Below are 21,790 nucleotides of genomic sequence, written 5' to 3' on the forward strand. Positions count from 1 at the left end.
AGAGGCCTCAAAATGGAGCCCGAATAAGCCCAAATTGGGCTGTGAAAGGCCCTCAAAGAAGGTTGTGAAGAGTTATCTTTCTTACTTTTCTTTTTTTACAAAAGGGGGGGGGGGGGAGGAGGCCACCTAGGACACTTAAGGAATCCTAACCTAAGACAACTAAGACAGTTAGGATTATTAAGTCTCCCTTGGTTAGTATAACTCAACCCAAACTAGAACGTAACCTAGCCTTGTTTAAATGAACCCAACTATTCTAATCAAGCCTATCTAACCAAACTTAACCCAAGCAAACTAACCTTACCACCTAATCTAATCCTAACTCAAATAACACTAACCTAACAATTAATCAATGTAAGGCACTAAGGTTTGGCTGCACGGAAGTGACGGCGACGAGCAGGCAACCACGATAGACATCGATGGCAACAGAGGCAAAATCAAGCACCGACGTGTTACTTTTGCATCTTGCAATTCGTCCGGTTGCAATTGGCGTCTAGCAACATGCTAACAAAGCCCCAGCCGAATAATCGGATGTGGACCAGCATCTCAAGTGTTACCAATTCAGTGGATTCGGCTTGGCATGTCAAGGAGCGATAATGACATCATTCCTCCAATAATGTTTGTAAAAGATAATCCTCTTTATTCATATGCTCTTGAAGCAGATCGACATCCACTATTTTCCGAGAATTTAGACATGAAGAAACTCCTGTTGTTTGTACCCTTGTACCCTGCAACAAAAAATAAGCGAAGAAACTTAACATACATAACTCATAAAATTCAGCTCTAGTAGCACCTTGTATAGCAATTGTCGTGAATGCTTTGTGATCATCAGAGTAACAGATGTATGCTTCGTGCAGATGCTACAGATCCAAACCGTTTCCAGCAAGCAGTGCAAACAGAAATTAATCTCAGTGCAAGTAGTGAAAACTAAAAATTAATACAGCAACAAGAGAAAGAAATACATTTCAAGTGTTCTTCTGTCACAAAAATACATTGGTGAAGAGACCTAGTTCACAAGAAATTACATTATTGGGAAAGCAATAAACCCTCGGCAGTTTATATTCACGTTCTTCTATCCCCCCCTCCTTCACAACTGCCTGCTCCTCTTAGCCTTGTCTCCCAGGCCCTTTTCCCCCCTACACCCTCTCAGCCCCCTTGGCCAGTCCGTTCTCTCCCTTCCACAGTCTCACCTTCCCATCCTGGCTGCTGCAACCCCCACCCCCCCTTTCAGCCTGGTCTGTAGGTGCCTGCCAAAGACCCGCATTGCAACTCAGCTCCTTCCACCGTCACCCAATGGCTCCTTCACACCCTGGCCTACTGTCCACAGCCAGCTTTCCCTGCTGCTGCCTCCCCTTTGCATCTTGGCTCCTGTCCACCACCTTCCTCCCCCCGCTGCTGCCCCTCCTTCACACCTCCTAGGCACCCTCCGCCTCCCTTGTTAATGCAGACATTCTGCTGACCTGCAGCCCAGGCCCCCTCCCTCCTCGTCCATCTTCCCCCCAGATTCCCTTTCCTTCCCTCTCACCTCCTTGACTTCATCCTGCTTCCTTCCACTTCACTTTTCTCCCTCTTCTCTCTCCACATACTCTTGCAGCCCATCCTCAAGAGTGTTCGAATTGCGGATCTTTTGCTCTATGACCCTAGCTTCTTGCAAAGAGCCTCAAATGAGAGCCATCAAGATTCCCTTTTCTCACACGACAAGCAACACATTGAGATCTCAGATTAAGAACATCAAGACAGAGCAGTACTGAGTGCATTGTTAGCCTCACCTCCACGCATGGGATTGGTTCCATTGAATCCCCCTTCAGGACAGCCCCATTCGGGAGGTTACCATTTTACATGTAAGTCACTTCTCTTCACAAAGCATATCCACCACTTGCTTGGCAGTTCATTTATTGCCTATCTTTATTTTTTGTAATTTCAAGTTCTTTAAGTTAGGATATTTGAAGGAACATGGTGGAGAAAACAAGGCTGAGTGCATCAGTTGCATACACGGTGAAAACTCGTGTTTCACATTGCTGTGACCCATCGGTTGTAGTGGAGGGTATCCCTTTGTTCTGCCTTCCTTTTCACGCAGCAGCGGGCTAATTGCTTTTTTCTGAAGATCAACCTTGACAGTGAATAGAGGGGCAGCACCTTTGACTCCCAATACTGTTAAAGTTTTGCTCTCTCCGAAGGATAAGCAACAGGTTCAAAGTGCAGTGGAGGCTCTTTAGGACAGGGCCTTGGTAGGTCGGATTGTTGGGCTCACCCCCTCAAGACGACAGATTCGGGATTGGCTTCAGGTGAGTTTAGCCCTAGCGATTAACCACATCCAGGAGGTCACCATCTATGGGAGAGGGGTCTTCCTTCTCCAGCTGAGCTCTCCAGAGACCACCTTGTCACTTGTGGAGCAGAGCCCTATCTTTCTTGGTCCTCATCTGGTCTTCCTCTTCCCTTGGTACCATGGCTTCACAGTGGCGGACATGGACACGATTCACCACGTACCTCGCTTCCAAGTGACGCTCCGCTTCCCGGGACTCCCAAAGGAGTATAGATCCATTCTCCAGTCTATTGGAGGATGTTTTGGTACAGTGTTGGAGTCTCCTCCTCCCTCAGCAACCACAGTGGTCGTAGATGATGGGGTCCCCAGGCTCAGAGTGATTGTGGACACCCGCGAGACGCTTCCTGAGGAGATCCTTCTGGAGACCTTGGATGGAGGCAAACTACATCAAAGAGTTAAGGTCTCTGGGCTTCCAGGCTAGTGCCTCCAATGCAGATAGATGGGACACTTAGCTCGGGACTGCATGAGAGGCCACGGTAGGGATCCTCCTCAGCCTAGGCAGGAGCAGGGGGCTCCCCCTCAGCCCAGGCAGGGGCAGAGGGCTCCCCAGCATCTAGCCAAGCAGTTAGATCGTCAGCAGCACTCGCAAACACCTTGGGTCGAGCCCTCTCAGGGGACTTGGACCAAGGTTGAACACAAGAAGCCCAGCAAGACAGCCCTCTGTGAGGAGATGGTGAGTGAGAGAGAGCAAGAGAGAGTGAGAGCTGGAAGCTTGGAAGCTGAAAGCTGAGTTGCAATAGAAGAGTGTGAGAATGTACAACTCGATGAAAGAAAGATAAGGTTTTGTCCTAGTGACAAAACCTTAGTAGTCACTAACCATAGTTAGTGAACTAACTGCGGTTAGGGAGAAAAACCTCTTAAAGAGGGAAAAGTGCCCCTAACTAGCTTATTATATTACATTGGTCACTGCTGAATTATATCTATAATTCTAACACCCCCCTGCAGTGCCAATGTCATGTACAAGGCTGATCAATCACCAAACGGATATAAGTTCAAGGCACTGCGCAATGCCTCAAACTTTTCACGTGGTACTGCTTTGGTGAAAATATCTGCAACGTTGTCATGTGTGGACACAAAGATCATACTGATCTCTCCTGCATGCAACTTCTCTCTGACGTAGTGGTAGTGAACCTCAATGTGCTTCGTGCGAGCATGAAACACTGGATTCTTTGCCATTGCAATGGCACTCTGACTATCAGTGAGAATTGGAGAAGGACCCTCCAAAGACAGATGAAGATCAGCAAATAGACGTCGCAGCCAGACACATTCAACTGTTGCTATGAAAGCTGCCCTGTACTCAGCTTCACATGATGAGGTAGCCACTGTAGATTGTTTCTTGCTCAGCCAGGAAATGCAAGATTTACCCAAAAAGAAACAATTGCCACTAGTGGACTGCCTAGTGTCATAATCACCAGCCCAATCTGAATCACTGTAGGCATGCATCTGCAAGTCATCCCCCCTGGGAAATAGCAAGCCAAAAGACTTTGTGCCCTGCAAATAACGGAAGATGCGCTTAACTGCCTGCCAATGCATAGTTTTTGGGCTGTGCATGTACCTGCTCACCTGAGATACTGCAAACTGAATATCAGGTCTAGTGTTGCAGAGATATATGAGGCATCCAACAGCCTGACTGTAAAGTGTGGCATCAACTGATTCTCCTGCATCATGCATTGTGAGTTTCAGCCCCGGCTCCATGGGAGTGGCTATGGGCTTACACTCATGCATGTTAAATCTGTCCAAGAGTTTCTGAACATACTTGGACTGAGACATAACAGTGCCACGTCTCTCATGAGAGAACTCGATCCCCAAATAAAAGTGAAGCAGTCCCAAATCTGACATGTCAAAGTTGGTCTGCAAATCAGCTTTGAAATCTGCAATTTTGTCTTCATTGGACCCTGTGAGCAGTAAGTCATCGACATAAAGAAGGATGACTAAAATTTCCACCCCATCCATCTTGATGTAGAGGGTGCTCTCAGTAGGACTATTGTGCAGCCCCTTGCTGGTCAAAAAGGCATGGATCTTGGCTGTTTTTCTTTTCTTTTGCAAGCCTTTTCCTGCATTCTTCTATGTGATGACCTGGCTTTTTGCAGTAGTGACAAAAACCCTTCTTCTTGGGCTTACTTGCATCATTTTTAGCCTTTTGTGAAGGCTGTCCTGACCCACTGGAAGGCTGATTTACTGATGTCTTTGCCTGTCCCTTTGTTTTTTATTTAAATTTTGAGAGCATGGCTTGTTCACCTGCACGTGAAGCCAAATTTTTCCTGGTCTGCTCTTCCTGAAGCAGAAGTCCTATCAACTCATGAAAAGTGAGAGGATTTGCACCCCCCCTCAATGATAAGTTCAGCGAGGTATGAAAGCTGAGATAAGACTCAGGAAGAGAATTCAAAGTGGTTGTAATCATCTCTGACCCACTGGAAGGCTGATTTACTGATGTCTTTGCCTGTCCCTTTGTTTTTTATTTAAATTTTGAGAGCATGGCTTGTTCACCTGCACGTGAAGCCAAATTTTTCCATGTCTGCTCTTCCTGAAGCAGAAGTCCTATCAACTCATGAAAAGTGAGAGGATTTGCACCCCCCCTCAATGATAAGTTCAGCGAGGTATGAAAGCTGAGATAAGACTCAGGAAGAGAATTCAGTGGTTGTAATCATCTCTGAATCAAGAATAATTTCATCTATGTTTAACAATTGCTCTCTGAGATCCTGTAGCTTTGTGAGGTGGACTGACATGGAGTCACCCTCTTCCATATGTGTATCACTCAACTCTCTTTTCAAGAAAGATACCCTTGCATCATTCCGAGCTGCATACATGCTTTCCAAAATATCCCACGCTGCCCTGGAGGTCTTACACGACCGGATATGCGGAATGATAAATCTTTTTACTGAAAGAGAGATGCATGACAAAGCTAAGGCATCCCGTGAATCCCATCTCTTCTGCTCTGGAGTAGTGACTGTAGCTGCACCAACAACTTGTCCTGCAGCTGCACCCTGTGTACGACCTCTTCCACCTCCTTGCTAAGGAGGGGTAGCAGGTGCAATATCTGCTGGTCAGATCTCATCCCCATTGACATAATCCCATAAATTGCGAGAAATCAGAATATTGCGTACCATGAAACTCCAGAGGGAGTAGTTGGTACCATCCAACTTGTCTTTCTGTGAAAGACCACCGAACTGGAAGTCATTCTGATTTTGATGGGCCATATTTGAGAAAGAGATTGAAGCAGATACAAAACTGAATTCCCTTACTGGGAATGAAATGCACAACTCCCAAAAAACACAGCCAAGCACGGGCTGTAAATGCAACTTAGATTTCTCTACTTGCACTGTCAGAAATCTGTCCAAGCATAAAAAACTCTCCAAAATCTGCCAAAAGTGCTGCAAAACACTCCAAAAAAGGCAGTATGAACTGAATACTCCAAAAATTGCTCTCCCAACACAAAAGCCCCAAAATAGGCCTGAAATTGCAACCGGAAAGGGGCAAATTGATCAAAAGCCCCAAATGTTGCAAGAATTGCACTCTGTCTACAAAAGCCCCAAATTTTACTGCAAAATTGCAGTGTAATCACAAAATCCCCAAATTTCTTCTAGAAATTGTACTGCAGAACTGAAAGCCCCAAATTTCGAGCTTGAAATTGCAACCAGAAAGGGGCATAAGTACTGGAAGCCCCAAATTTTGCAACTTCAGCAGAAAGCCCCAAATTTCAGACCAAATCTGTAATTTTTGCTCCAAGTGTAGCTCTGAAACTACACAATGATTGCAATGTCTGCAACAAACAAAAATGCCCCAAATGTACTCTCAGAAAACTGAGCCAAACAATGGCTATCTGCAAACAATGCCTGCAGAAATAAAACTCAGCACTGAAGACCTGCAACGGAAGTGTATGGACTGTGAGCTGACAGTACGGAACTGTCAGTGTACGGTCCTGTACAGATTTCGTACCTGTACGTGGAGTGCAGACGACAGGAGCTGTACGGACGACGTACGGAGTACGGACGACGACGCTTGCCTGCAAACGTGGCGCAGATCTGTACGGTGCTGTTTGGCGCAGATCTGTACGATGCAGATCTGTACGGCGCACAGGTACGGTAGGTGAGCAGTACGGCGAGCAGGTACTTCTAGTGATGCTGCAGTACGGCGAGCAGGTACGGCAGGTACAGTGCAGTACGGTGCTCATAGTACGGCAAGATTCCGTACAGTCGTACGGACTGTACGAACGAAGTGTAGGAGCGAAGGTGAGTTGCAGCTGGAGCTCAACGGGGAGGTCGTAGGGAGCTGGATCTAATGCTCTGATACCAAATGTGAGGAGATGGTGAGTGAGAGAGAGCAAGAGAGAGTGAGAGCTGGAAGCTTGGAAGCTGAAAGCTGAGTTGCAATAGAAGAGTGTGAGAATGTACAACTCAATGAGAGAAAGATAAGGTTTTGTCCTAGTGACAAAACCTTAGTAGTCACTAACCATAGTTAGTGAACTAACTGCGGTTAGGGGGAAAAACCTCTTAAAGAGGGAAAAGTGCCCCTAACTAGCTTATTATATTACATTGGTCACTGCTGAATTACATCTATAATTCTAACACCCTCAAGCGTCGCAAGTATCGGGCTAGGGTCAGAGAGCGCGAGAGAGCCCGATCGGCGATCCCCCAGCCTCAAGAGAAGCTGGCAGAGGTTGCCCCTATGGAGCAGGAGGAGACCTTCTTTGATCTCCCGACTGAGCCGCAGGTGCCAGCAGAGCAGAGCGCCCAAGTCCCTTCGCAGCAAGAGCCTGAGCCACCGCTGAGCAAGTCTCGGTGGACCCTCCATCGGGGCCGCCCCCCCTCCCTTAGTCCCCCCTCCCCTTGAACCTGCAGTTACCCGTACCACCTGGCCCCCCCCCCTTCTTGCCCGCCTCCCCTCCCTGCCTCCAGAACTACAGCCCCCTCCGCCCCCTCTGTTACCCATCCCCCTTCTCTCTCCAGACCCGTACCTTCAAGCAAGGGGGTGCTAGAGTCCCCAACCTTGCAGCAAGCCTCGGGCCCCTCTTTCCAGGCGTAGCCTAGTCCGGGTGCGTCCTCCACGCAGCAGAGCTCAAGCGGTCCGTTTTCGCAGCTTCCAGGTCCCAAGCCTCGTCTAGGACAGCCTCTACCTAGAGAGTTCTGGCGGCTAGGACCGTGGAACTATCTTGAGATCCCTGACAAATACCCGATGGCTCTAGAGGTGTCTGTCCTGATTTTGCAGCCCTGAGGAGGCTCGATAGGAGTGTTTGACTCGCAGTCGCGCTCTTTTTGGGGGTTTCTCTTCGCGGCGTCTGAAGAGGAGCACTGGACTCCCACACTGTTCGACCTTATGATGCAGCAGCAGATGTTTGACATGATGGAGGAGTGGCTTGGCCCCCAGGGGAGGGAGATGTGGGTCACCCATGGTCACACTGCCACTTTTCACAATGGCTTCTCAGCTGACCGTTAGGAGCTGGGTGTTGCAATCTGTGTGCTTCCCCTGGGACCCGAGGTTCAGCTAAAGCAGGCCACGTATTGGACTCTACAGCTTTGTGCAGACATATTAGGGGTTGATTTCTCATTTCTGAGGCAGTGGGCCACCAAGGTAGGCATCGAGCCAGTTATGCCCTTGGTGCAACGTCCTACTGACACATATTACTCCCCATCTAAACCCGCAGCGAAGTCCCAGAGGTCTCAAGTTTCAGTACAGGCTCCCACTCATAGGCAAGCTCTGTTCTCCACTCCCCCCACCTCCCCATGAGTTGGACCATGGTGAGTTGGAGCGTGCACAGGCTCCACGACCGCGTGCGTCAGCAGCCGCAGCATCTGTTACTTCGACAGGAGTTGCAGAGGGCAGTGGTTGGATGGACAGTGGACTTCCTCTTGATCCAAGAGCATATGTTTTCAGCCGCATATGTTCGGCGTAGACGGCACCTCTTTCCAGGGAGAGGCCCTGAGGTATGGTCTCCCGCAGTTGGCAGGAGTGGGGGGGTCTGCATTTCGGTGTGGTGCGTTGGAGCGGATGTGTACGATTAGAGCGAGCTCATCCCAGGCAGAGCAGTATGGATGGATTTCAGGGTTGGAAACTCCAGGATTGGGGTTCTCAATGTGTATGCCCCAGCTTGTAGACAACAGCGACCCACCTTTTGGAGGCGATTGACGGAGTCCCTCCCGGATGTGGACTCTTGTTGGAGGTGACTTCAATAATCTCGAGTTTGAGGAGGCTAAGTGCGGGGTGCTTCTTATTCCGGGATGCTGACTTCAGAAGAAGCACTTGGGAGCATTTCATTTTCTCGATCTACGGTTGGGCTTGGAGGGAACCGGAGTTTTCAAGGTCTCCTAGCAGTCTCAATTTCTCCTTTGGGCAGCGGCGGTAGGATGGTCTACTTGAGAGACTAGATAGATTCTATGTCAGAGATTGGGCCATGCATAGGGGTGGAGCCATCGGTATTCTAGCAGGGACTACCCTCTCGAACCACTCCCCTATCGTTCTTCACCTAGAGCAGCCTCTTCGTGGCCTACCGCAGAGAGGGGTCCGCATTCCAGATGCTTTGCTCCTAGAGGAGGAGGTACAACAGAGTATTACAGCTATTTGGCAACAGCCTGAGCCCCCCCCGCCGTAGGGAGGGTGGGCCATGTGGGCAGCTGAGGCAATTCAGCGTAGCAGTGAGGAGCTTCGCACCCATGCTATGCACCGTCGTGATACTCTTCAATAGGGAGAGAGGGCTTTGCGGCACGACTTGGCCTCCACTGAATGTCTTCAGGAGCAGGATTCAGAGTCGCAGTGGTTAGCAGACCAATATGACTGCGCTCGCTTGGAGCTTCAGGATACTAAGGTGAGACGGGCTGAGTACTCCTACCACTCCTCTAGATCTCGGTGGGTAAAACAGGGTGACAGGATGACCAGGCAGTTCTTTCAAGCCACTGGCCCTAGATCAGCTGGCGCACAGTTGCAGAGATTGAGAGACTCTAGTGGGCAGATGCACTCAAATCTGCAAGAGCAGGAGATCTTGGAGTTGACCTCAAATTTCTATTGGCACTTGTTCCAGGCCGAGGAGGGGTCACCGCAGGTTTTGGTAGCCTGAGATTCAATTTGGGTGCACGTTCCAGAGGGGTCTCCCGGAGTGTGAGCAGTCAGTTAGATGCGCCTTTTTCGGATGCAGAGCTTTGGGAGGCCTCCATCCCAGAAGTGCCCCGAGGAGGATGGGCTGTCCCCGGCTTTCTTTAGGTGCTTCTGGGAGTGCATTCATACCCCCCTCTGCTTGGCTTTTCAGGAGATCTTCAACTCGAGCTCTCTCCCTTTGACCCTGAGTCGTGGCTGGATATGTCTAATCCCAAAGGGGGGCGGATCGCTCAGACCTGAGACAGTGGAGACCGATCACTCTCCTTGACACTGCGTACAAGATCTTGGCCAAGGTCTTGAGCTTGCGGCTTCGCCCTTACCTAGTGGACATCATCCATGACACGCAAATAGGTTTTGTCCAGGAGCGTAGCATCCTAGACAACATCTTTACTCTATGGGAGGCACTATATTGGGCCAAAGAGGAGTCTCAGCCTCTTGCAACTTTGCTTTTGGATTTCGAGAAGGCCTATGACAGAGTGGAGTGGTCTTTCTTGGAGGGCACCATACAGAGGCTTGGCTTTTCGGATCGCTGGATCAAGGGTGTCTCACCCCTTTATGCCGGTAGTTCGAGCCAGATACTTATTGGTGGCTACATAGAGGAGGCCTTTTCGCTTTCTCGCTCGGTTCGGCAAGGATGCTGCCTTGCCCCTTTCTTATTCCTCTTTGTGGCCGAGGCCCTAGGGTATTTTCTTTTTCTTTTTCTTTTTTTTTTTGCAAAAAGAGACTTCTATTAAGTATTAAAGAAAACCGTTAGAGCAAGCTCCATACGGGATACACCATGCAATGCATGAAAAGCTCAAGAGCCAAAAAGAAAGGATTGGGGCTGATAGTGCCATCTCAATCCGGTAGAAACCTCCGAGAAAAAGGGAGAATCCCTCCAAACTCCAAGAAATACAGTCCTCCTAGAAGAGGCTGCCCGTGAAGGGCCCTGCATGCTAGCCCATATGGCTATCAAAGTGTGAACCGTGTCACTCCAAATACCCGTGAACACTTGTGACCTAGGGTATTTTTTGAGGTCTTAGTCGGTGGGACTCACAGGGATGAGGCTCCCGATCGGCAGGAGGAGGAGCTTTTGGACTCGGAGTTTGCAAATGACACAACCCTTTTTGTAGAGGACTCAGCTCGGAGCTTGGATGCAGTTAGGGAGGCCTTGGCACTGTATTATCTAGCCTCAGGCTCCAGGATCAACTGGACCAAATCAGTTGGCTTTCTCGTAGCGACAGAAACGGTACAGAAGTTCCATTGGGGCTCAGCACTAGGCTTCCGGTGGATTCCGAGAGGGTAGACAGCGAGATACCTTGGCTGCCAAGTTGGCATTGATATTTCAGCAGAGCAGCAGATCTCCCCGGTCCTAGAGAGTGTTCGGACAAGCTTTTGTACTGGAGCTCGGCCAAACTCTCTCTTGCAAGAAGGGCCTCGATGGCTAACCAGATCCTCCCAATATGACACGTGACACACTAGAATACCAAAGTGTATATGGGATATCTCCCAATATGACACGTGACACTCACACACAAGACTCTACTAGAACTCCTACTAGAACACACTCAACTTGACTTCATGTTCTAACACCCCCCATGAAGGAAAGGTGAGGGACTACTGGAATGAAATCAAGAACAGAACGTGACAATGATGGACTACTAATCTGTGCACCCCATGTAACTCAGAGGCTAAAGTCTGAGCATGTTCAGAGGTTGATCCAAGCACTCTCATGGCTTGAGACTCAACATGACTCAGACGCTCATGTCTTTAGCATGGCTACATGACCAGCTCATAGGTCTAGAATACATCAACGTCCTTGAACTCGGCTAGGCCTGATAAAGAGACCTATCAAAGCCAATACATGGCTCCCACAATACATCCCCCTCCTGGCTCCAAAATAGGGTGGCATGGAGCCACACACCACAGATAGCAAAACATCATTTTAGGAGGACTATCCAAGGCTGAAAACCTTTATTGACTCAAAGAGATTATTACATTCAATTTTTGGGGACTACCCAGGGCAGAGTACCCATATACATCAAGCTCATGGACATATTTTAAAAGAGATATTCATCATCCTCATCTACCTCCTGAGGGTAGCATAGATTCGGAGATGAAGAGTGAGAGCAAAAGTTGGTGTCGGAGTGTCATCTTCTTCTTCTTCACTAGGCAGCTACAACCAAATTAGCATGCTCCTTCGATTGTTGTTCGGAAAGCTTTTGAAAACAACGGTCCTCTGTATGGCCAAGCTTCTTACGATATGCACATTTGAAAGGTTTAAATGGCTTCTTATCCTTGGAATATAATGCCTACTCCTCATGGACATCCTTGTGGCTTCGTCCATGATCGAGAAGCATTGCAACCATTTCATAAAAGGACATATCTCGTGCTACACGAAGCGTTGGTATGATATCACAAAACTGAGGAATATCCTCAATGCTAGAAAGGAGGACAGCCACCTGATCATCTTCCCCAACAGAGGCCTTCAAAGTAGCAAGTCAGGTGATGAGGGATTCCATATGATTCAAATGAGCATTAAGAGAATCTTCATGTTTCATATGGAGCTTAAAGAATTCATGTCTGAGAAATACTTTGGAATTGATAATTATGTTGCCACAAATAAGCGCTCTAGCTTGTCCCACGATTCATATGCAATGTCATCAAAAATCCAATCGATGAATAACATTATCAGACAAACCCAAACCAATGATAGAAAGACCTTTGTCATTGAGGGTTTCCCATGCTAGAATTTTCTTTTCATTGGATTCAGGCTTCTTGTCTTTGCCACTAACCAACTTCCACACACCTTCCTTCATAAGCAGAAGCCTCAACTTGGTTTGCTAAGTTTGAAAGTTCTTACCATAAAACTTTTCAATGACAATTCCCACTTTGGAATACTCCCGATTCATGTGGATCTGGATCCGACGCACAGACACCCGTGACCTTTTCATAGCAATATGCTACTCCCCGCTAGACACATCCCACTTCACCAGAGTGGCACGAGAGGAGGGTGAGACATCGCCATAGGCACCCTTACATCAGGATATCCCAGACATTTCAGCCCGTGGGGAAGTTCTCCTTGTTACGGACTTCAACGCCAGGACGAGCACGCGCCAAGCACCACTCCTGGACTTCCGAGACGACTCTATCATGCTACCACACATGGACCTAGACGGAGCAGGTATGACCAGGACTGACACGGGCCTGTTACACCATATGGACACGCACTCCTTGATCTGGGCAGGATGCATGATCTCATCATCTACAACGGGCTTGACCTATGGCCCTCCTCAAGTGGCTTTACTTGCTTCCCACACGGGGGGGGGGCACTAGTGTAGTAGATTACATCATGGGATCCCCTAACTTCACCGTAGCACCACTCCCTCCAGGAGCTGATCACACATACCTATTCTTCACTATCGCCACCCCACGCTTAGCACACCACATAGGAAGCACGACACCTACCACGACATACACTTTGATCACAGCCTCTCACTGGCCTACTCTGGACGCCTAAACAGACTCCTAACCTACATCGATCACATACCACTCATAGAGGACCGTGCTGCCCTAATTAGTCACACACTCCACGAGGCTGCCCTCCAAATCTTTCCCCACACCACACGGTCCACTAGACCACACCACCTCTTGGTTCCGTACCCTGCAACAATTAGTACGATGCGGAGTGCAAGGCTTATCACCGGCAGCTCCGATTTGAAACCAGATGTCACCTCTCGAACACACCAGACACGGTACGCAAGTACCGACGTCTCGTACGTCAGAAGAAGCAGGCATTTCTTCCTCGAAATGAGGAGCTGCTGCACATCTTGTACAGCACCAACTCTAAGGATTTTTTGCGGAGATTCCTTGACAAGTTCGGACAGGCGCAGGTTGGACAGATGAGATCCTGAGTACCATAGGGGTCAAACAGGGTTGTCCCTTATCACCGACCCTGTTTGGCCTCTACATCAATGAGCTTGAGACTTTCATGGGGGCGTTCGGAGGGACCGGTTGCTCACTTGCCGAGATCATCATCAGGATTCTTCTTTATGCAGATGATGTGGCACTCTTGTCGTCCACACCCGAGGGCCTCTAGCGACACCTGGATGCACTGCAGGCTTTTTGTTTATCCCATGATTTGGAGGTCAACCTTGGCAAGACCAAGGTCATGATCCTTAACACCTCTCGAGCAAACATGCAACGGAAGCAGGTTACTTTTACTTTCGGTGGGTCACCGATTGAGATCATATCCTCATACACTTACTTAGCGGTCATCTTCTCCGACCCAATCTTCACGATGAGACCAGTGATGCAGACCAGACTGAACAGGGGATATGCCTCACTGGCTCGGCTAGAGAGACAATGCTTTCACTCCCACTTCCAGGACCCTCGGACCAAGGCTCTTCTCTTCGACTCCTTGGTCCGACCAGCCGGTATGTATGGCAGCCCTTGTTGGGGGCCTGACATGTCAGAGATGGAGTGGACACAGGTGGAGCGCCTGCAGATCCTCATGCTCTCACAGATGATCCAGGGGAAACCTTCTGTACCACATCACATCATTCAGGCCGAGTTTGGTGCTTCTCCACTCCAGCTAGATGCAACCTTTCAGACCATCACATATCTACACCGGGTTACATCATATGGGGACTGCACATCAGGGAGACAGAGGTTGCCATGGTTGGCTCTCAATTCCTCCATGAGCTTGGTAGCAGAGGGAGACGAGCAATGCTGGTATGCACGGACTCACAAATGGTTTGTGAGACTAGGGTTCCACATCGATAGGATACCTCCTTTTCAGTACAGTTTCGATGCCCCTCCGGTACTCCCACCCACCATCCCGATTGGGCCACACACCAACAAGTTCATTCGAGAGGATCTCCTGCAGCTACACACCTTTAGGACCTGTTTGGAGCCGAGGGAGCTCCCAGTGAAGCTGAGTTTCTATAGAGATTACTATCTTCATATTTCGGAGAAGGGATTCATCACACCACCGAAATACACTGAGCTTCATATGCCTCACTCACTACGGATCTCCATCGGACAGTTTCGGGTATCATCACACTGCCTCCGCATAGAGAGAGGCAGAGCAGAGGGGATTCCTAGGGAGCATCGCTTATGCATATTGTGCGACTGTCAGGAGGTTGAGTCAGAGGAGCATTTTATTTTCAGGTGCCTAGTGTACTACGAGATCCGAGGTCGCTACCAGTGCCTCTTCAGAGACAGCTCTGGGCTCCTTTCCAGATTCCTCGCCTACCCAGATCAGAGATGCCTCGCGGCCTTCATTCACGAGGGGGTCCGACACAGAGAGTACTTACTCAGGTGACGAGGCTTGGCCACATCATCAGACACCTCTCAGAGCAGGATCACAGAGTTCTTCCCATCGAGTGACATTGATCGTCCAGTCTCTAGCCGCAGACGTGACAGAGACCCCGACCCAACGATCGCAGCACGACACACGAGACATCGAGAGGGGACACAGATCACTCTGGGGGACCTCCCGTCATTGTTTAGACCCGAGATGCGTCCCATGGGAGTCATGGTGGCTTTGGTCTTATGTCGAGTCTCATCTAGGAGACCGAGATGCACGGCACACCTTGACGGGCACCAGCGTCCCATCATCGGCTATGCACCAGCCAGGGCGACATGACATACGGAGGATTCCGCTCCACTTCAGTCCTTTTCTTTTCTTTTCATTGTTACATCCAAATGTATTTGATTATGTGTCAGCACGGGTGATGATGCTCATTTCAGTAGCTCCACCCTTACTGTGATTTGTATAAGTTTTCTTTCAGTCTCATAGACCCATCGGTTTTCTTTCAGTCTCATAGACCCATCGGTCTTCCGAAGACTTTAATAAAATTTCTTTCTTTCTCTCTCTCTCTCTCTCTCTCTCTCTCTCTCTCTCTCTCTGTGTCTAGCCCTCTGCCTGCGACGTTTGCGGGCCTGTTTGCTTGGTTTCTTTTTCTTTTTAACCTGGGTCCAGTCCCCTTCTGAGGGGGTCACCCAGGGGGTCTGAAACTCCTCCTGCTCCTGTCTGGGGGGGTGTTGGGATTTGGCTTATCTGCTCGAGAAAGGATAACCTTGACGGCTTTGGGATTCGAAGGTGCTACCATTTGAACCCTTTTGGCCAGACAAGTGTCACCACCAAGCTTACTTTCTCTTTAAGAGGAAGAGGACGGGTGGAAAAAGAAGAAAGGAAGAAAGCTTAGAAGATGGTCAAGAAGCAAGGGTGGCAGGCAGGAAATAGCGCAGGAAGGGAGGAAGAAACGAAGGGTGGGGGGAGACAAGACGGCGGGGGAGGAGAGGAGAGTATACGGGGAGAAGGGAGTAGAGGTGGAGGGGGTAGAGGCCGGAAGGAAGCAGGGTGGGGGGGCAGTGGATGGAGAAGGAGCGGGGGTGAAAGAAAAGGTGCGGGGGTGGAGGAGAAGGAGGCGCGGATGGGAGGCAGAGAGCAGCCAGGAGAGAAGCGGGGGAGGAGGAGAGATTGCGGGGGGTGGAGAGGGAGGCGCGGGGGGCCAGGATGAGGCGCGGGAGGGGAAGGAGGAGGCGGGGGAGTCAAGGATGCGACATTAAAGCTGCACAATGGCCGAGCTAAGGATCACGAGGGGCTATGCACTGAGTTTATCGCATATGGGATCGACACGCTAGCCCCGATCCTAGCAAAGCTATTCAATGACGCTGTTTGCCTTGGCTTCCCCCGCAGCTGGATACTCAACACCATCACCCCTATCCACAAGGCAAGGGATCCCATGGACCCGAGTAACTACAGGACTATCATGATTGGACATGTGATGTCCAAGATCTATGCAACTGTATTGGATGCGTCGGTCAGCTTGTTCGCAGAGATGAGAGGGCTCAGAGCAGACGGTTAGGCCGGTTTCATGCGAGACCGTGGGACTATGGATTACATACTCACACTCAAGAGTGTCATTGAGGAGGCCAGATCACGGAAGGAGAGGGTATATTGCTGCTTTGTGGATTTCCGCAAAGCCTTTGACACAGTACCTCGAGCTCGTCTCATCACACGCCTACAGACACTGGATTTGATCAGGAGATCATCTGGGCAGTCATGGCACTGTATGAGAGAGTCTCAGGCCGAGTTCGGACAGGCGCATGTTCAACAGATGAGATCTTGAGTACCATAGGAGTCAAACAGGGTTGTCCTTTATCACACACCCTGTTTGGCCTCTACATCATAGGGACTCCTAAATCAAAGGCACCTCCCCAAGTGGGGGCCTTTGCATTGCATCATCACTTGTGTCATGGTCTAGACACATCATAGTACTAAGTGTGCTACACATACACATACACGATCATAGGACTGCTAGAGCAAGCCCTTGATCACACAATTCCTAACATAACCGCCCTCAAGGGTTTGCCTCTTTTTAAGGATATATCTAGTCACATAGTTTCACACGCCATCTCATGGTGGTCAAGGATAAATCTATGGCTAGGATCTCATGCTAGCAAAGGTACCCAAGGGTCAAGGTTTACAAAATGGGATAGACCCCCCCCAAATGGTTATCTCCCTTGTATGTACAAGGATTAATCTTAAGCCTTTGTGTGGACCTAGTTTCTCATGTCTGCAAGTCTCCCAATCCTAATGCAATAATTGCATAAGCTTTCTCTAGCCTTTTAGCATTTGCTGGTGTAGTTAAAGTACAGTCACTTGCCTTCCCTTTACCTTTGGTTGTGGTGGATTCACCTTCTTGTGATGATTGATTCCCTAGCTTGACCAAATCCCACAAATTCTCCTTCATTAGCACAAATTTGATTTTCATTTGCCAAGTGTGGAAACCTTGGCCATTGAACTTGTCTATCTTAAAGGTGGTCATGACAGGGTCTTACCTTTATAATCAGGCAATGTCTATTCTCTTACAGATGGTCAATCTTTCTTAACAAAGAAGTCTCCCTCACCATACAAATGCAAGTTATTGACTAGGTACTCAGAAAATCCTAAATTCTTGGCATAAAAATATCCAGTAGGCTTTTCCCAAAGTCTCTTGGAAGGAGTTTTCTTAACCTTGATCTTTGCCCTTCTTGTTGACTTGGAATTCTTCACATAGTTCTCATTAGAAGAGCCACAAGAGCTAGTCATGTTTCCAATTCAAATGCTCATCAAAAAACCATAGTGCATATGTATCATCTTCAAATCAAGGAAGATAGTCACAATAGAATAAAACACTAAAGGAGAGTATTTGGACCAAAACACTAGCATCAACTAAGAGATAAGTGACTAAATTTGTCACTTTAGCATCCTCAACACAAATTATCACTTGCTATAGCTATTGCATCATCTAGCGTGTTCGCGTACTTAGCCCGAACTTCCATTTTTATTCGATCATTCAATCCAAATATGAAATCTTTCACTTGGATTGATTGAGGCAGGGGTTCATCAACCTTCATTACACTCTCTCGAAACTTATCAGTGTATTCTGCCACTGATAAATTTCTCTGACAAAGGTTCCTATATTGATCCCAAGCTCGGGATGCTTCGTCAGAAGGTAAGAAGTGTTTCCTGAACTCTCTTTTAAACCCCTCCCAGGTAGTGGATGCTATGCCATCTTTTTGTTGTTTAATCCAGCACCGATCCGCTGCCTCACTAAACATATGGGTGGCCTCGCGGATCTTTTTGATGTCATTTCTGATCTCACAAATGGCGAACGCCTCGTCCCATTTGTGTAACCAGGTCTCAATGACATCGGAGCTACGGTCGTTCATCCGACCAGAATACTTTTCCGGTCTGTAATTGGCAATATTTGGCACTTTAGCCTTCCTAGGCTCGACCGTATGGACACTAGACTCCAGTTCCATTGGAGCCTTACCCTTCTCTTCTCGAGAAGGTCTGGCAGACATACTCTGTAACGCTCTCCTAAGTTCAGATTGCCCTGCGTTGGCTTGTAATTGCTGCGCTAACAACTGTTGCAAGGCATCCTCCAGCAATGCAATCCTGCCAGATAAAGTGTGAGCTACTGGGCGCGATCCCTGCTTGGTCGGCCGGACTCCTGATTCACCAGGGTCCCTCCTGGAAGCCCCTTCTTCTGCTTCCATTCAGCTCAATAGGTGTTTTGGTTTGGGGTTTTTTTTTTTTTTTTAAAACACCTCTAGAACACTGTACTCACAAGCTGACACAATTCAGTGTACTGACACTCTGACACAATTCCCTATACTAGGGAATTCCTGCAATCCCACATTCACACTGATCAAGCATTTAATACAGGCATATATCACAGATGGCGCTTTTCCCTATACTAGGGAAATTCCTGCAAATTAACTCGGACTGAAGTATACACGCATAGTCTCAAGCATAATCTGTCCCTGCTACAGCATCAAACCTTCATGCAGACTTATCACTTACGAGATCTTGTTCATGTAAGCGGAGCATCAACGAAACTAATCAGGAAAAAAAAACACAGAGTTGGCGGAAGCTCCCTGGTTGATCGCTCCTGCCTAGTGAACCAGACTTTCTCTATTTTCGAGCAGCGCTCCACCATGCGTCACGCCAGGCTGCACCTTGGAGATACCAGTAATCACATGTCACGTTGCGGGCCTTCCCGTTCACGAGCCACTTGCGTGCGTCAGTCTACCAAATGAATCGGTCCTTTCTCTGTGGTTCGTCAGGTCAGCACGTCGCGTGGAGGTCACGAGCCCACGAGCTGCCTGCGTGGCCTTAGACGAACCAGATAGGTGGTTGGTCCACCCATCGTCTATCTTCACCAACACCCCCCAGATCCCGTGCGTCGCCCAATCCACGTATCACTTTGAAGGTCTCCCGCAATACGAGCCTTCGTTCCGTCGTAGACACAGCTCCACGTGAGCGCCAATCATCACGCACATCGTCAGCAGCGTTGGATCTCCCTCGACGCTGGTCTATAATCGTGCGGCCTTTTCACTTGCCTAGCCTGTTCGTCGTCACCGTCGGGGATTCGCCACCAACGCTCCACCTTTCCCCTTTCGTAACCTGCTCTGATACCAATTGTCAAGCTCTCTATACTAGTCTATCCTCTACTGCAGATCACGGGAGCAGCACCATGATTCTCCTCCCAGCCAATTCTTGCTAAGGCTCACCAGCCAGACAGAGATCTTCGTTGAAAATCCCTTGAATCCTTTTCTTCTCTTCTCTCTCTAGCCTTAGCAAGCCCCAATTCCCTAGATAGATCTAGATGCCACATGTCATCCATATAGGGCCTTCCTAATGCAACATTTCACCCCTCTCTTGGGATGCATTAAATTCCTTGCCCCTAGGCACAATCTTAGCACTAGGCCCTAGGTCTTAGATCTATCTAGTCTGGTGCTATCAGCCCTCACCTAGGACCTTGACATTAAATCCCTCCCGATCATTTACATGAAGCGCAAACACATATATTACAGAGTTAGATCCTTTAAGGGAAATGTCGACTGATTCTTCCGAGGTCATGCTACCTCGGCTAGAGCGTAACAATGATGAGATCATGCATCCTGCCCAGATCAAGAAGCGCGTGTCCATATGGTGTAACAGGCCCGTGTCGGTCCGATGAGGTCCTGGTCATACCTGCTCCCTCTAGGTCCATGTCTGGTAGCATGATAGAGTCGTCTCGAAAGTCCAGAAGTGGTGCTTGGCGCGTGCTCGTCTTGGCGTTGAAGTCCCCAACGAGGAGAACTTCCCCACGGGATGAAAGATCTGGGATATCCTGATGTAAAGGTGCATATGACGATGTCTCACCCTCCTCTTGTGCCACTCTGGCGAAGTGGGATGTGTCTAGCGGGAAGTAGCATATTGCTATGAAAAGGTCACGGGTGTCTGTGCGTCGGATCCGGATCCACATGAATCGGGAGTGTGCATCCTTCCTCTCAATGGAGATGGCTCCAACGAGGGAAGACCTGTAGAATACTACGACCCCGCCTGATCCTTGGACTCCTCCTGTATCCCTCGTCTCATCCTTGAAGGCTGACTCCCATGTGTAGCCACTGACTATCGGTAGTGGACGCTCTTGGCTCTGGTGTGTCTCCGTGTAAAAGACTGTCTCGTCCTGTATAAGACTCCGAGAAGTTCCCTGGGTCTGACCATAAGGTACCATTACAGTTCCAAATGGTGCAGTCTAGGGTCTCGAAAACCTGAGTCTCATAGGCCCCGTCCCCCTAGGAGGTACGGGTGGGAGCCTGACGGGTGCCGGTCAACAACCTACTATCTGGGACCACGGCCCATTTCCCCTCCTTGCGGGCAACATCCCGCTGCTGCAGAAGAACTCGTCGCTCCTCAATCTGTAGTGGTATCAAATCCTCGTCCATGGACAGGGGGGATGCTCTCGTAGAGAGGCTTAGCGTCGGAGTGTCGCTAATCGAGCATGTGAATCTCTGAAGCGAATGACTAGGGGCTGCTCTCGGTTGGGATCTCTCCCAACACGCCATGCTCCCTCTATGCCATGGTCGGGGACTCCCATGGTGGTGGTCACAAAGGTGATCGCCTCCTCCATGGGCGTCGTAGTGGTGCTGGTGCTGTCTCGCATGATCCCTCGTACTCGGATGTTGAGGGCCTTCGAAGCCCTCTGCTGCTACTCCTGTATGGCAGCTGAAACGGCTGCCTTTGCGGGCTCCCGTTTCGCCACGTCCACCCATCTAGTCGTCTCTGCTATAGCCGACTATATCGTGGCTATCTGTGCCTCCATCTCTGTGACTGGGGTCCCTCCAGGCGCTGCTTTGAGGGTCCCGAGCTCCTCTCGAAGCTGTGATGTCGTGTCTGAGTCCCTGGATAAGGGTGCCCTGCTCCTGTATAATGCGGGCCTGCTCCTGGGTGTATCGAGCCTGCTCTTGAGAGAGAGACAAGGTTTTTTGAGAGGCAACTGAGGAGGAGCAACATGAGCCCTTACGTGGAGATCCACCTCCCCCAGCGGAAGGGGCCACTGCCCAACCAGAGGATCCTCCCATGATAGAGGTTTAGCGTCCGCACTCACCCTTGCATCGGCAGCGAGCCTCAGAAGCTCCTGACGCTGCGATGGCAGAAGCTACGGACAATACCTTGACAGCGCGGCTAAGGAGGAGCAAATCCAGAGCCCCGACAAGCCTGATCAACAAGGGGGGGCTGTGGTTGCCCCTACTCCCCCCTCCCCATGTCATCTAGCGTTTACTAATAGGTTACTAATGGCTTCTCTGATTTAAAATTTTTGTATCTGCTAATCTGCGCATCATTTTGATCTCGCATCAATTGCACCGCATATCATTTCTATCCGTGTCATCTAGCATTTACTAATAGGTTACTAATGGCTTCAAAAAAATTGTATCCGTTAATCTGTGCATCATTTTGATCTCGCATCAATTGCATCGCAATCGTAATTTTTCAAAGAAAATTATTGTATGCTTAGATGGGTGGGAGGCTGAGAGGCGAGAGAGAGGAAGCCAGCAAATCAGAGAAAGGAGAATAAAAGA

General features: G+C 49.2%; 1 protein-coding gene across 2 annotated transcripts in view; it reads right to left on the reverse strand.

Annotated features, from left to right (window-relative positions):
* Window positions 1-512: 512 nt before the first annotated feature.
* Window positions 513-21,790, reverse strand: part of LOC147904423 (S-adenosyl-L-methionine-dependent methyltransferases superfamily protein) — a 52,548-nt gene continuing 31,270 nt past the window's right edge. The window contains exon 6 of one of the 2 annotated variants that reach the window (XM_087396820.1): window positions 513-725. In XM_087396820.1, coding sequence (XP_087252946.1) covers window positions 600-725 — 126 coding nt within the window. In that variant the 3' untranslated portion in view covers window positions 513-599. The remainder of the gene's footprint in view (window positions 726-21,790) is intronic. The other variant, XM_087396813.1, reaches the window with a different exon arrangement.

Source organism: Dipteris shenzhenensis, chromosome 2 (assembly GCF_047967505.1).
Source record: "Dipteris shenzhenensis isolate YYH24624 ecotype China chromosome 2, Dip_SZ_1.0, whole genome shotgun sequence".
Lineage (NCBI taxonomy): Eukaryota > Viridiplantae > Streptophyta > Polypodiopsida > Gleicheniales > Dipteridaceae > Dipteris > Dipteris shenzhenensis.